Here is a 15,966-nt window from a genome sequence, read left to right on the forward strand (position 1 = left end):
CTGAACAGAAAAACAGAAAGAAAACAAAACGGTAGAAATAAATCTAATCCTATTTACAATCTTTGTATATGGCCTAAATGAGCCATGAAAACAAGGGATTGTTACACTGGAGGGGGGAACAAGACCCAACTGTATCCTTTCTTTAAGAAATTCACATTAAATACAGAGACACAGATAGGTGAGAAGTAAAGTGTGGAGACCAGTGGCTTGAAGAGCAGCTCTGGGTTTTCCTCCTTGGGGTACCTGCGAGGAGGGACAAGTGATGTGGGGCTGTCCTTGAGCCATCATGCTCCGACCCTACAGGCAAAGGCAGCCGAGGGGCTGGCTCCCCACCCCCACCACCGCTGTCACTTCTGGGAGAGGCTGTCACACTCACCCCCTGCGGAGCCATGGACAAGGGGTCTCCTTGCTTCCAAGCTTTCTTACTCAGCCTTCGCTGAAATAAGGGGGGGGGGGGGCTTCCTCGGGGTGTGGGCTCGTGGCAATGGACTCTGTGCTCTGTGCTTCGGCGTGGAGCTCATCTTTTTCATCATGAACCTGAAGTCATCACCTGTGTGCGTAGGCGGCTTCCCAAACTCTCCAACCAGGAAGTGAGGGTTGGAAGTCCTGAGAGAGGTATGAGGGGCTCAGTTTCTGGGGCTCTGTTCCTGCCCCTATCCTCGGAGCTTCACACGTGCAAAACCCAGCCATGCGCTGGCAACCAGAGGCTGTTGCCTGGAGCAGCAGAAGAGGTTACAGTTCGAACATCCGTGCCCGATCTTTTCACAGATGAATGAAAACAGAGGTCAGGCCTATTTAAGCACAACTGTAGACATTGCGATTGCATATATATCAGACACCATGCAGGCCAGTCTATGCCGGAATTAGTTTCAAGGATTTCACCAACTGTCCAGTCATGAGCAAACGCTATTTTAGAAAACGCCCGACTTCAAAGCCGAATTTGTGAATGAAGACTAGCTCATGTTACTTTCAGCCTCAGGGAGTTAGTGGCCTCGGATATGGATAATGTTAAGTAGAAATAATGTCCATGTTTCAAGGCAAAGGTTAAGTTACAAAGTCGCCTGCAACTTGTCACTTGCATTTCAAAGTCAGCTTTCCCTGGGAAAGTTCTGTCTTCCCAGATTTCAACTGGAAACATTGCTCCCCACGCCCTCGCGTCTGTTTTCCTCTTCCCCCACAGGAACAGAACCCTCATTTTCAGCCGGGGTATTGTGGTTGCCTGGAATGCACCTCCCCTTGAACCTGCAGTGACCTACTGGAGGCTACTTCTGCCCAGTGCATTGCAGGAGGAAACACGACAGGGCGGCGTCCTCACACCTTCCTTCAAACACCGCCGTGGGCCGTGGGACAGCCACTGCAGGCACAGTGGGTTAAGCTGCTGCTTGGGACGTCTGCATCCCGTATCAGTATGCCTGGCTCGAGTCCCGGCTACTTCAAGCTTCTGTTTCAACTCGCTGCTAGTGTGCCCAGACAGCTCATGTACTTGGGCCCCTGCCACCCACACGGGTGACTCCTGGCTTCAGCCTGGCACAATCCTGGCTGTTGTGGGTATTTGGAAAGTGAACCAGTGGATAGGAAACCTGTCTCTCCAGGCCGGTGTTGTGGGATAGTGGGTTAAGCCACCTCTTGCGATGCTGGCATGCCATAGGGGTGCCAGTTCGAGTCCTGGCTATTCCACTTCCCACCCAGCTCTCTTGCTAATGTGCCTGGGAAAGCAGTGGAAGATGACCCAAGCCCTTGGTCTCCTGTACCCATGTGGGAGACCTGGAAGAAGCTCCTGGCTCTAGTGTTGCAGTCATTTGGGGAGCGAACCAGGGGATGGAAGGAAGATCTGTCTCCCTCTCTGTAACTTTCAAATATATAATCTTTTTAAAAAATCACTGGTGGTGCATTTGCCCCTTCTTCTTGGTCCCCTCTTTAATCCATCCTGTTGCTGGGAAAGTGGGTATAAAAACAGCTGGGGTTACCATCCTGATCACGAAGACTGAGGAAGGATGCCGGGGCAGGCGGCCAGGCTCCCAAGGGCTGCGTGAATCACATCAGCACACCAGCCCTAGGTTTTCCACTTCTGAGCGTCATCAAGTGTAAGCCATTGTTATTTTTGGTTTCTGACACGTGACTGAATTTAATCCTTATTTGGGTCCTAACAACTGAAACCAAGAAACTCTCCCAGATGAGCCCTGGGGGAGCAGGCGTCTGGCACAGCGGATGGGACACTGCTCGGCACCTGCAGCCCATCCGAGTGCCTGGGTTAGAGACCAGCTCCACTCCAGACTTCAGCTTCCTCCTCATGCGCATCCTGGGAGGCAGCAGGGATGGCTCTAGTGGTTGGGTCCCTGCCACGCAGGAGGACCCGGATTGAGTTCCTGGCTCCTGGCTTTCACCTGGCCCAGTCTGGGGTTACTGTGGGCAGTTGCGGAGTGACTCGGAGGATGGAAGATTGCTGTATCTGTCTTTCAAATAAATTAATAAATTAAAGAACTTTAGAAATGAGCCCTTTGAAAAATGAAGTAGGAAGAAGTTTGTTTTGTATTAAGGAAATGGCCGCGCCAAGCGCTCATCTCCAGCAGGGCGCACAAAGGCCCTCTGTCAGTGGTGAGGGACCCTGGCCCACACTTCGCCGAGCAGGCGTCGCACCGAGTGGCCACTGGCATCCTCTGGCTGAGGCCCTGCTTGCCCGACTGAAACCTGGCCCTGTACTTACCAGGAGGAACAAGAAAAACTCGAGAAAAGGAGACCACAGGGGTTATGTGAATTGGCGAGAGAGAAAGCAGCAGATAGAGGAGGAAATACACTATTTATTTACAGTTCTTTCACTTTATCCACAATTTCCCATACAAACATGAAAACTAAAAAAATAAAACCACCACTTGGGAACACAAGTGTCTGTCTCTTGTCAGTGTCGGGAGGGCGGGCCGCAGCCCTCCCACTGTGTGGAGGGGACTACTGAGGCCCACTGACGGGCAGAGGAAGAGGGCTGGGGACAAAGAACGCCTGAGAAACAGCTCCGGAGGACCTGACCCTTCCCAGCGGGCTGTGGGCGGGGGCGAGGCAGGCTCCATTGGCAGAGAGACTTGAGGGTGGTGCCCACTGGGGACGCTGCTCGGCTTCAGGAGGGTGACAGGTGGTGGCCAACCTCCCACCACCAGAAACCAAATGGGGTCACGAGCTGTGTGGGGTGTGATGGCGGCGGCAGGGGACACGGAACGCCGCTCTCTGAGAAGAGCCCCCGGCCCAGGGACACGGGCAGCCTTTGCCTTGGCACTGACTGGTCAGCACAGCTTCTGCCCTGAATTCCACGCTGACCTAAACGTGTGAGGTCGAAGGCGCTCTGCAGATCCTGAGGGAGGGGCAGGGACCAAATACTTGCAAAAAGGGCTTCTGCCCCCACAGTCCGTTCTAGGGGAGGCTGCTGGGGGACAGGTGGGGGCTCTGTGTGCTGCGGGGGGAGGGCAGGGCAGTGCTCCAGCAAGGCCTGGGACGGGTGGGAAGGAAGGGGAGGAGAGAAACAGAGACTGAGGCTTGGAGGGCTGCTGCTGGCTCCCAGGCACGGCCACACTCCGGCTGGCAGCACCCCCGCGGCGCCTCGGTGCAGGGCATCCTGACACCCAGCTGGGGGCGCGGCAGCCCCGCGGGCACCTGCCTCTGTGCCAGCGACCTACACTGCGTCCACATGTTGATGCACATTATAAATATAAAATCATATCTGCTACAAAGAGGACATATATTTGTACATCTTTACCCATATACATAATAACACAATTTACACATAATATCTTGGAGTGGGTCATCATGGAAAAAGGTTGAGAGGGAAAGAGCCCCTTCTCCCTCCCGCCCTGATCCTTCTCAAGGGCCGCTCGGCCGCTGGGCCCTGGGGCCCCTCCCAGCTGGGGCGGTCGGGCTGGAGGGGACGTGGAAATTCATCCGTGTAACTAGATGCGGAGGGCGTGTGCGCACACAGACGTCTGGTGAGGAAGGAGGAACAGAACTCCTAGCTCTGGGGTGCCGGCCTCCCTCCTCTGGGAACCACAGTCTAGCAGGCTGCCCCTCACTGGCTCAGACTAGGCAGAAGGGGAAGGGCTAGGAAACCAGGGAGAGGGATGAGGGCCAGGAGACTTGAAAACATAGGTGTTTTTGACCTGTGATCAAATCAAACTAAGTCACAAAAAGCAACAGTATCAGTTGGGGCCTGGAGGCAGAGACATAGCCAGCCCTGGTAGGGACAATGTGAATGGGGACCCTGAGCCTTCCCCTTCTTTTGTCCAGTTTGTTTTGAAGGGGCAGACAACCCTGTACCTCTTCTTCTGTCCTCTCCCAGAGCTGGGCCCATCCGCACAGCATGGAATACTGACAGTGGTCCAAGAGACGCATCCAGAGACTTGGAGTGCTGGATGCCAACAAGTTAAGACCTGGGCGGTGGGTGTGAGCTTTGTACAGCACGAGTGGTTCCTGGCCGGGGTCCGCGGCTCGCACAGTGGCCACAGTGATCAGATTGCCATCACTGATGGGGCAGTCTGGGTCCCCAGGGAGACAGCACCTATCGGCGGTAGTGATTGGGGGCGTCGGCAAACATGTACTTGAGTCTGTAGGCCTCGGCGAGCAGCAGCCCGATCTCTTCGTTGCCCCAGTGTATCGTGGGCAGGTTCTGCAGCAGCATGAGCAGCCCCTGGAATACGAGAAAGGACTTTCACACCAACCCACACTGCAGACCGAGGCCTGGCATGGGGCCCTGCCTGCCGGCTCAGACTCCCAAAGGCTCTCCCCTTCCTCGGCACCCTAGGCTCTAGCTCGCCTCAGGAACACTCTGAATGCTTTGGTCAGTTCTCTGGTTCACTAACACCTGCCTCTTTAAAAATAGCAGAGACAGAAAGATTGGGAGAGAGTGAGCGAGCTATCTTCAATCCACTGGTTCAACAAAGTACAACAGCCCAAAGTACAACAGCCAACAAGGCTGGGCCTGGCCAAAGCCAGGAGCCAGGAATTTAGTCTGGGTCTCCCACATGGGCGACAGGGACCCAAGTACTGGGGCATCATCTGCTGCCTCTCAGGTGCATCAGCAGGAAGCTGGACTGGAAGCAGAGCAGCCAGGACTTGAACCAGATTCTCTGAGATGGAATATGAGCAGACCAAGCAGTGGCTGACCCTGCTGTGCCACAGTGCCTGCCCCAACAATAAAGATTTTTAAAAGAATTTCTTGTCATCCAAACATACCTCTCTTAATTTTCAAGTATGTATTTTCAGTCTTTTTCTGTGCATTCTTTCTTTCAGTAGATATAATCGTAACTACTGACTTAGTACGTGCTTTAATCATCACTTGGTACTACAACTTTCATGTTTTTCCACAACAGCCTTCAAACATGATTATTCTTGGGGCAGGAACTGGCCCGGCAGTTAAGACACCGGGAGTACCTGGATTCGAGTCCCAGCTGCACTCCCCCATCCAGCTTCGTGCTAACGCAGACCCCGGGAGACAGGAGGTGATGGCTCAAGTAGCTGGCTTCCCAGAACCCACGTGGGACACCTGGACTGAACTCTCGCCCCTGGCTTTGGCCCAGTCCAGTGCCAGTCACTGCAGGCATTTGGGGAGTAAGTCATTTGATGGGAGTTCTCTTTCTGATCGTTTCTGTCTCTTGACCTCTCAAATAAATAAGAAACAAAACATTTTAAAAATTATTCTTAATGCTACTAGTCCATCATGTGCTATATGCTCACTTACTCAACCATTTCCTTTTTGTTAAATACTTAATTTGCTACTTTAAAAAGCTCCCTATTGATAATGACTGTAGCACACACCCCTTGGCATCTGACACCTTTCTCCACATCTTGCTTTTCAGTAGAGAGCCCATGGTTGCCCTTGGCCTGGTCCCCAGAGGCTGGCCTCTACCTGCCCGGCCAGCTCATCCAGCCAGGCCTACTTCAGCCATATTTACTACACCTGCATGGTTTAATTTTTGCTGTCCTTTCACTAGGAACACTTTTTTCCCCCTTCTACTTATCTAAATCCTATTGTGGGGTGGTGAGAGGCGGGGAGCACCTGGCCTTGTGGTTAAGATGTTCACACCCACCTCTGAGTGCCTGGGTTTGATTCTGGCCTCTGGCTCCTGACTCCAGCTTCCTGCCAAGCTGAAGTGATGGCTCAAGCTATTGGGTTCCTGCACCCACATGGGAGACGTGAATTGAGTTCCTGACTCCCAGCTTTGGCCGGCTGAGTGTCAGCCATTGTGGATGTCTGGAGAGTGAACCAGTGAATGGGAACTCTGTCTCTCAAATAAATAATTTTCTTTTCTTTTTTTTTTAAAGTTACTAAGGGCCGGTGCTGTGGCGCAGTAGATTAATCCTCTGTCTGCAGTGCTGGCATCCCATATGGGTGCTGGGTTCTAGTCCCGGTTGCTCTTCTTCCAGGCCAGCTCTCTGCTGTGGCCTGAGAGGGCAGTGGAGGATGGCCCAAGTGCTTGGCCCCTGCACCCGCATGGGAGACCTGGAAGAAACTCCTGGCTCCTGGCTCTGGATTGGTGCAGCTCCGGCCATTGCAGCCATCTGAGGAGTGAACCAGCAGATGGAAGACCTTTATCTTTGTCTCTCCCTCTCACTGTCTGTAACTCTACCTCTCAAATTAAGAAAAAAATAAAGGTTACTAACAAAAATTTATTTTAATTACTGACAAAAATTCTCTCCAGTTTTCAAAGTCCATGTCCCTTAAACAGCTCCATGGAAACAGCCTATTAAAAAGAAGATTAGAATAAAAAATGAATGTGACATTTTAGGTTTTCTCTACATAATTCTGAATCTATTTAGCATTTATCATGAACATTTCCTCTAATATTAAATACTCCTGTAGACATTTCAATGACCAAAGAATTTTCCATGATGTAAGGTGGACCATAATTATCTTCCTGTTTTGAACCCTTAATTATTTCTGGGTTTTCACCTTAATAAAATTATAATGAATATCTTTGTGCAAAAAGCCATATCTTGGATTGTTTCTTTGGGCTAGGTTCCTAGAAATGAAATTACTGTGGCAAAGGGCACCGAATTGTAAAGGCACTTAATGTTCATCCAGAAAAAAGTGCATTCCAGAAAAAAGCCCATATTCCTGGGTCCCCGCCAGCACTGACCACTCTGAGTAAACATGTGCTTCATTCACTGCAACCACTTTCTCTCAGACCCCTGGGAACAAACGCCTTTGTGGACACAGAGGTGAGCCCACAGGAAGAGGACAAGCAGAAGGGAACTGGGGTGCCCTCCACCGGTGCCAGCAGTCAGCTCCCTCCCTGGGCCCTCAGGGCAAGGCCCCTCCCCACCCTGCTGCTGAAGGTCACTCATCAAGGCCACTTCCTCAGCCAGGTGCTGGGCTCCCTCAGCCCTCCACACACCTCTGGAACGCCCACTCCTCACCCAGCAGGTCTCCTTCGGCCCGCCCTCGGCCTCTGTCCTATGTCTGTCACAAAGCTGCTGCTGCTTTTTTTTTTTTTTTTTTAAAGAGAACCACCATTTCTATCTCAACTTCAAAAAAAGTTGACATTGGAATATAATGCCACCCATGAGCTTCCTGACCCCCGGGCCCTCTGCTTCCGGCTTCCTTCCCCAGTGCCCGCATCCCTGTAAAAGGGGTTGGTCCCACGCAGGGAGCAGGTTCTGAGGCAGGCAGCCTCTCTCCCCGGGGTCTTAGCTTCCACACTTCAGACACCCTTGGATGTCTTTGGGTCCCTTCGCAGGACAACAGCTTTACAGACAGAAAATAAAACACAGAGTAAGCACAGCATTTCAAAAACAAACTCATTTGCTTACTGGAATGTTCTGCTTTTTCTACAATGGTTACTATACATGAGTTTAACTGGTAAGAAACACAACCAGCACAGGGCTGAGCTTCTAGAAGGGAATAGTATTTGCCAGGATGGGAACTACCTGTAATTTCTAACTCTTCTACCGGCAACAGAAACCTCCCAGAAGCTTCCAAATAATTCTACCCCTGGACAAGTCAGTGTTCCACCTCCCCCAGGGAAGTGAGGCTTAGTTATAAGGAGCCACTCTGCCACCATGTGGCTGTGTCTGGGAACTGCAGCATCCCCACCACCACCCCAAACCCCTCCAATGAATGGAGCAGAAACTGAATGACAGCGGCTGGGGGACAAAGGTGTTACTCGCAGGTCAGGAGTAACCTAGGGGTAGAGCAGAGGCACTCCTGGGGCAGGGATGGCTGGTGGTGACTGGCTACAAAGCCAGTTCGTGGGAACATTAAGCATGACATGCAGTCAGAGGAAACACTAGCTGGGAGAAGACAGCTTGTAGGGTAGGCATCAAGCAGCGGTTCCTAATTAATGCAAAGGGACAATGGCCTTCCACAGAAGGGCCTGGCACCGGGACCTGCAGGAAACCCTCACGCTGCAAAGGAAAAGGAAAGGCAACAGGGGAGGAATCTAAGCCTTGTGTGAGGAGTGGGGAAAAAACCCAAACAAACAAACAAAAAAATAAGTTGAGGGGCAAAAGGAAAGAAGCAATATTACATAATAAGCAAAGAGACTTTACTTTTTAAAAATTATTTTTGAAAGACAGAGGGAGAGAGAGATCGACCTTCCATCAGCTGTTTCACTCCCCAAATGCCTGCAACAGCCAGGGCTGGGCCAGGCCAAAGCCAGAAGCCCGGAGCACCATTCGGATCTCCTACATAGGTGGCAGGGACCCAGAACTCGAGCCATCATCTGTTGCCTCCCAGGGTGAACATCAGCAGCAAGCTGGACTGGAAGCAGAGTTGGGACTCGATCCCAGGCACTCCAACATGGAATACAGGGGAAACAATCAGTGTCTTGGGCCATTTTCTACTGCTTTCCCAGGGCACAACAGAGAGCTGGATCAGAAGTGGAGCAGCCGGGACTTGAACCGGTGCCCATGTGGGATGCTGGCACTGCAGGTGGTGGCTTTACCCGCTGTTCAACAGCGCCAGCCCCCCAATCAGTGTCTTAACCACTGCACCACAACACCTACTCCAAGACTTTTCTTTAAGTAAGGAAAAGGTACACGGGAACCTCATTAGAGCATGCTCTGGGCTAGAAATGAGGGGCAGGGGAGAACTCAGGGATTCTTAGAGGGGAAGTGACCATCGATTGAGCACCTGTTACAGGCCAGGTGGGGCTCTAATGCTTTACACATAACTTGGATTCATTCACTGAATCCTCACATCAACTCATGAGATGCATATTATTAAATCCATCCTACAGATGAGGAAATTGAGGGACACAGGGTAAGGAACTCGTCTAAGATCACAGAACAGTCTGGGCTGGGAGTGGAACCCAAATAATCTGGGCCAACCCAATAATCGATGCATATAACCACAATCCTCTATGAAAGTACTTCAAACAGCGTGTGGAAAATGGAATTACAAAATGAAATTTAATTTGGTGCAAAAAAGACACTGAAATCCATGCATAGATTTTTCATAGTACACACTGTCCATGAACTGTCTGAAGGCCCTGGAGGGAGAAGAGAAGCAGGGGCCTAGAGCAGAGGAATAAAGGAGTCAGAGAAGAGGCACTCTGAAGGAGCGGATTAATTTTACCTGGAGCCAAGGGCAGTGCAACCAAGGACAGGCGAGTAATCATTAACAGCAAAAGGCCGTATCAAACACTTGCTATTAAATGAGACTCTTACAGGGAGTCACTGCGCAATGCTGGAACACATTCTTTGCAAGTGTACAGTGTATTTAGGCATGAAAAATACTTTCCTAGTCAAATAAGCGCTATGCAACAAACCTCTTGTGTTTCTGAGAATCAGCGAAGTAGCACAACACTTCCTGTGGTCACAGTGCATTTTCACAGATGCATCTCTGCCTGTTAGTTTCTGGGTCCATTCACTGGGGTGTCCCCCTGCCCCAAAGCACTCAGTGCACTCGGCGAGCTGTCCCATCAGAGTGCCGTCAGAGCGCCCCCAGCGCTTCCCTGAACCTGAGCCTGACCCGGCTGAAAAGCTTCAGTCCCCCTGAATCTCTCTTACGGCAGGATGTAAACGGCCAAGTCAGCAAACGTCTGTAAAGACGGGGTTGGGCTCGCTTCCACATCGCACCCTGGAGTCCCTGCAGAGGCTGTGGGTGGATGCCATCTGGTTCAAGGGAATTATTTACATTTAGTGTGTGATTTAGGCCTGGAACATCCCACGGGCCTGCACTGTTTCATTTAATAACCCCAGCCTGTGTCCTCAAAAGACACCTTCGGAGTGGGAACCTCGCCAAACTTATCTTCCCTAAGACAGAAGCAAAGAATTCTGAGACCACTTGGCGCTCTGGTTTGAGGTCCTCAGCTGGTCCCACTTCCTGCCGTTTCCCTTTTATGTACTTAAAGGCACGCTATGAGCGCCCAGAGGCCCTGGCAGGTGCTTCTCAGAACCAGCTCTGAGCCGCCGATGCCCTGGCGGCACTGCCCCGACATCTTCATGGGCTACCACGTGCTCCCACAGGGCCGCTTTCCCAGGACGGCTTCCGAGACTGCGGCGCCCGAGTGCGTGCTCAGACGCCGACACAGGCGCACTCTGCTCCTGGAAACGCCCTGCTGCAGTGAGACGGCTTCCAGGCCTCCTGTGGGGCCCTTTCTTCCAGACCAGTTTCCGGCATGCTTTCATCTGGGAGCCTACGGGCCTCTAAGCACACACTGAAGCCTGCTTCCCTTCCTCCAACCACTCCCCGAGTCTTGGGTATAGTTCTGGGGGCGGCCGCTGCTCCTTCCCCCTCATGGAGGGCACTCGGCACTGGGCCATCCTTCTGGGTTTGACATGAACCTGCTGTGGGACGTCTTCCTCTCAGTCTGACACCTGTGACCTGCTCTGATGGTGTACTCTGCCGAAGGCTGTCAGGAATAAAAATGTTTCCCCGTGACCTGATTCCAGGGTTCTGCCAGTCTCTTCTGGTACTCTAGGGTTAGCCTGGGCCAGAGGTGAGAAGCTGAAAGTCCACTCTTAATGCCAAACTTTTGTTACTGAACAATGGAGTGGAGGCTGATGTTGTGGTGCAGTGGGTTAAGCCACCACTTGAGATGCCGGCATCCCATACTGGAGTGCCAGTTCCAGGCCTGGCTAATTTACTTCCAACCCAGCATCCATGAATGTGCCTGAGAAGGCAGCAGAAGATGGCCAAGTACCTGGACCCCTGCCACCTACATGGAAACCTGAATGGTGTTCCAGACTCCTGGCTTTGGCCTGGCCCAGACCTGGCTGTTGTGGCCATTTGGGGAGAGAACCAGCAGATGGAAGCTACATTCTCTCTCGCTCTTTCAAATAAATAAATTAAACAACAACAACAGAATTTATGTCTGACACTCCCCTGTGCACTCTGCTGGCTTTCTGAGATGGGAACAGGTACCCTCCTCAGCCCACCCCAAAGAGTAAGCAGTGTAGGTCAAGGCCTAGAGAGTGCTGGGCCAGGCTTAATGATGGGCACTGTGGATGGACCAAGGAAGGGGGCAAAAACGCCTCTGTGTTTCAGAAGAAACCCCATTTCCTGCCCTGGCCTTCCCTGCAGTGGGCCTGGCTGGGCCTGCCTGGCGCGCTGTGTCCTCTCTGCCTAGCTCCTGCAGAGCCTCGGCTCCGGCGGCCTCTGTGCTAGAACTCTTCTGCAGGGCTCCGGGGGCTGGCCATGCTCTAACATCCCTTCCTCGCCATCAGGCGGATGACACCTGGCCCAGTGCAGGCCGGGGGCGGGCGCTAGGAAGGGCTCGCGTCAGTGTGGCTTCCATCAGGCAGCCACAGCAGCCTCTCCCCACCACATCTCCACCCTCCATCCCCTGAGGCCCCTTGGCTTCCCTCCTTCTTCCAGGACTTGGGGGGGCAACAGGAAGTCTTAATGGGAGGCAGATTCCCTACTGCCAGCCTAGACACAGTCCTCCTGAGGCTCACGTGGGGAAGAGGAGTGGCTGCTCACTCCCTTGGTGGCGCACCACTGAACATGGCAGTCATGGGAACATGATGGGGTGGTCCCGTCCCAGGCAGACACCTTCCTGACCATGACCACGGCTGCCTGTAGCAGGGAAGGTTTCCCACCATTACTGCTCGTGTCCCGACACACTCGGTGCTGCACACTCCCCTGCACGGCCACCGCCCCGCACCCAGGTCCTGGGACTTGGCAGTCCTGGATCCCAGTGGGCTCACTCAAGCATGCAAGATGCTAACAACTTGGAGACCCCCACTTGGGCCCAGGGGTCCAACACTCTTTGGCCTTCCCACGTGAGAAAGGCAGCATCTATCCGCTCCGCTCTGGGCAGTCTTTACACGGTCAGCTGTCTACTCAGCAGGTGGCCTCATGACCCAGGTCTTAAGTGTACAGTGGACAATGTTTTACACATGTACATCCCCAAGGAAACCACCACCCAGGGCTGACATGGAACACCTCCTGGGCCTCAGAGGACCCACGTCCCTCCCCACTCAATACCACCATCCTCCACAACCATGCATCTGACCAAAACCCAACCAGAACCTGACCACTCCATGCAGCCTGGGTGGTGGGATCCCACACACAGAGTCACTCTCTCTCTCGAGGGACGCCTGCTGCAGTTAACCCTTAAATATTTCCTTAGCGACAGCCAATGAGGGGGAGGCTAACTGGTGGGTGAGGAAGTCTGGAGAGGAGGAGGAGGACTACGCAGATCCTTGCCTGGGAGCAGCCCCTCGTGTGTTTGTCTCAAGTGCTCCAGGAAGCACCCAGCAGTCTGAGCGAGAGGAACCAGAGCACAGTGGTCCAGAGACAGGGTTCTAGGTCTCTGCCACTAGGGCCTAGTCACACAATGCTCGCTGTTATGGTCTGCTCACAGGGCTGTGTGAGGAATAAAGGAATTACTATACATAAACATTCAGAATAGTGCCCACACACTGGAAGTGCTAAGGAGGAGCTATTATTAAGAGTGGGTCTTATGAATCTGCCAGAAATAATCCCATATGATGCAACCTAAATTATCACCATTGTTCTGTGACACCTGCCCAGCCTGCTGGTAGGTCCTCCTCCTACCACAAAACAACTCTGGCCCAGTTCTGCTGGAAGCTCAGGCCATGCAGCCAGGGGCCCCGGAGGACCTGGTCATTCTGCCCCCAAATGCCTCGGGTTCCCCTGCTCAGAGGCCTCAGGGAGGAAAGCCCTTAGGGAGAGCCTCCCATCTGCGTCTGTCTCCAGCAGTGACCCCAGACAGCCGCTTGGCCAGGGAGACACAGGGCCCCTTCCTTCTGGGGGTTCCTGTAACAGCACGCACAATGCCTTTCACCTCTGCACATCTGCTGCCTCCTCCCCTGGCTCGGGTTTCACCCAGGATGAGCCTGCCATGGCCTCATTTTTTGTTATGTCAAAAAAAATTACTTAATTAGAAACTTGGGGTCTTAAGGCTCTGTATTCACTTCATTGATCCTCAGATTTGGGAGTATGGTGCACATAATAATGACATTAAGGAGAAAAAGCATGCTGCTTTGAGAACTAAGTCAAGCGCTCCATTCCTTTTTTTTTTTTTTTTGACAGGCAGAGTGGACAGTGAGAGAGAGAGAGACAGAGAGAAAGGTCTTCGTTTTGCCGTTGGTTCACCCTCCAATGGCCGCCGCGCTGCAGCCGGCGCACCGCGCTGATCCGAAGGCAGGAGCCAGGTGCTTCTCCTGGTCTCCCATGCTGGTGCAGCATGGGCCATCCTCCATTGCACTCCCAGGCCAGAGCAGAGAGCTGGCCTGGAAGAGGGGCAACCGGGACAGAATCCGGTGCCCCGACCAGGACTAGAACCTGGTGTGCCGGCACCACAGGCAGAGGATTAGCCTATTGAGCTGCAGCGCCGGCCCAAGCGTTCCATTCTAACTGCTTCACATAGATTAACTTGTTTAACCCTCGTAATAGCCCTAGGAGTAGGTATTACTGTCCCATTTTACAGACAAGAACTCTGAGGCACAGAGAGCCAAGTTACTTGCTTAAGGTTGCATATATAGAAGAGCAGCAGGGCTGGGATTTGACCAAGGCATTCTGGCTCCAAAAACTGTGATTTAACACTGGACTATCTTGCACAGCTCCCACTCCGGCAGCAGGGACAGGTGGCTCTTACCCCTGCTCTTTGAAGCTGATGGTGGCAGGTCTGATCAGACTCCCACTTGTACTTCCATAACCACTTCACCCAGTTTTTCTCCAAGTCACTCACTGAAGCTTTTAGCCCGGAAATGCTGGCTTTCCAAGAGACCTGTGTTCATTCCCAGAGCTTCCTTGGCAGTGATTTAATTGCAAGCGGCCCCTTAGCAGTGAAGAAGCACACGCCTACTTTGTCATCAAAGGCTGCACGCAGTGGCTCCCAACGCTACACAGTGCTCTCGTGGCCTTGTTCCTCACACCTCTGCCGTAATTCTGTCTCCTAAAGGGTACTGCCTGTCTGGCCCAACACAGTCTTTCACTACTTAGAGAATTTAGAACTGGGCCAGGGGGTAGGGGGAGAGAATGTGCAGATTACCCCATCTAACTGCCTATTCCGTTCTGTGTAAAACAGAGTGAGACCCCTGCGCCAGGATTACCGAGACACTGACACAGCACACACAGCAGGCCCCGGGTTCCTCTGGGTCCCAGCTGAGACCTCCAATCCATCAGGTAAGGAATGTGCCACCTGGTCAGTAATGTCTTCATGATGAACACTGTCTTCAAGTCATGGAGTCTTGTCCTCTGCTCTGTGGACACTGAGTCACTGAGAGCCATTTCAGGAATCGCCTCCACCTCCCTCTGCCAACGCAGGGAGCACTCTGATCCGCTCTGACACGGCTCGCCCAGCCTGGCTCATGATAACTCAATTAGACCTCATGCTCTCGATACCCTGCCCACCTCCAGCACATTACCAGGATTGATAGCTCACCCGGCACACGGCCGTTCCAGCCCCTTGTCCTCATTTATCTCAGAACATCACTTACGCTGCCGCCTGGCAGAGGCTGTGGGTCTTAATCAGCAGCCTGTGGCCTTGGCACCACGGCTAGCATCTACTCTCTGATGTCGACCCCTCCAGAAGATGTTCCCTTGCCTGACAGGTCCTGTCTCCCTCCATCTGCTGAGTGGGCTTCTGTTCTCTCGTCACCTAATACCAGCTACAGAAGGGCACTGCTTGGGGACCACACGGAGACACTGCCACTCCTGACAACACCTATGTTACAGTTAGAACTCAGAAAAATGTTCAGCCTTCTCTGGCTTTCTTTTTCCTATAAAGAATATATCTTGAAGGCTAGTGCTGTGGTGCAGCGGGTTAGGCTACCACCTGCAGTGCTGGCATCCCATACAGGTACTGACTCAAGTCCTGGCTGCTCCACTTCTGATCCAGCTCCCTGTTAATGTGCCAGGGAAAAGCAGTGGAAGATGGACCAAGAGCTTGGGGCCCTGCACCCATCTGGGAGACCTGGAAGAAGCTCCTGGCTCCTGGCTTCAGCCTGGCTCAGCCCTAGCCATTGTCACCATTTGGGGAGTGAACCAGTGGATGGAAGACCTCTCTCTCTAGAGTCTCTTCTTCTTTGTAACTTTGCCTTTTAAATAAATAAATGAATCTTTAAAAATATGTTTATTAAAAACAAACAAAAAGCCCATTCAGTTCAGAAACATACAAAGTCTGCCCCCACATGGATGACCTCGGGCTGGTCTCCCTCTGACTGCAGAACCTGAGGAGACTGCCTGCCCCCGCGAGCAGCTGCCCACCACTCCCCACCTGACACAGGCCCTTCCCCAGTCTCCTCACCTAGGGCTTCCAGGAAGCTGCTGTCTCACTGGTCACCCCCATTCGGCCTTCTAGGCACAGTCCACCTCTTCTCCCTGACCTCTCGATGGAGGAGTGTGCCAGGCCTCGGTCTGTTTCTCTTTTCAGTCCACACTCACTTCCTTGGCAACCTCACTCAGAATCCGGCTTTAAGTCCAGCACCTGGCCAATGGCTCCTAAATTTCTGTGTCCAATCTAGACCTCTCCCTGCTGACCCCCAGACTCATCAGCTTTATCTGTCCAGTCCACG

General features: G+C 52.7%; 1 protein-coding gene across 3 annotated transcripts in view; it reads right to left on the reverse strand.

Annotated features, from left to right (window-relative positions):
- Positions 1 to 2,778: 2,778 nt before the first annotated feature.
- The window catches only part of TBC1D22B (TBC1 domain family member 22B), a 76,878-nt gene continuing 63,690 nt past the window's right edge, over positions 2,779 to 15,966 (reverse strand). For 2 of the 3 annotated variants that reach the window (XM_002714652.5, XM_070074127.1), the window contains one exon: positions 2,779 to 4,666. In XM_002714652.5, coding sequence (XP_002714698.1) covers positions 4,538 to 4,666 — 129 coding nt within the window. In that variant the 3' untranslated portion in view covers positions 2,779 to 4,537. Of the gene's footprint in view, positions 4,667 to 5,522; positions 6,720 to 15,966 lie in introns of those variants that run through there. The other variant, XM_008262859.4, reaches the window with a different exon arrangement.

Source organism: Oryctolagus cuniculus, chromosome 5 (assembly GCF_964237555.1).
Source record: "Oryctolagus cuniculus chromosome 5, mOryCun1.1, whole genome shotgun sequence".
NCBI classification, from domain to species: Eukaryota; Metazoa; Chordata; class Mammalia; order Lagomorpha; family Leporidae; genus Oryctolagus; species Oryctolagus cuniculus.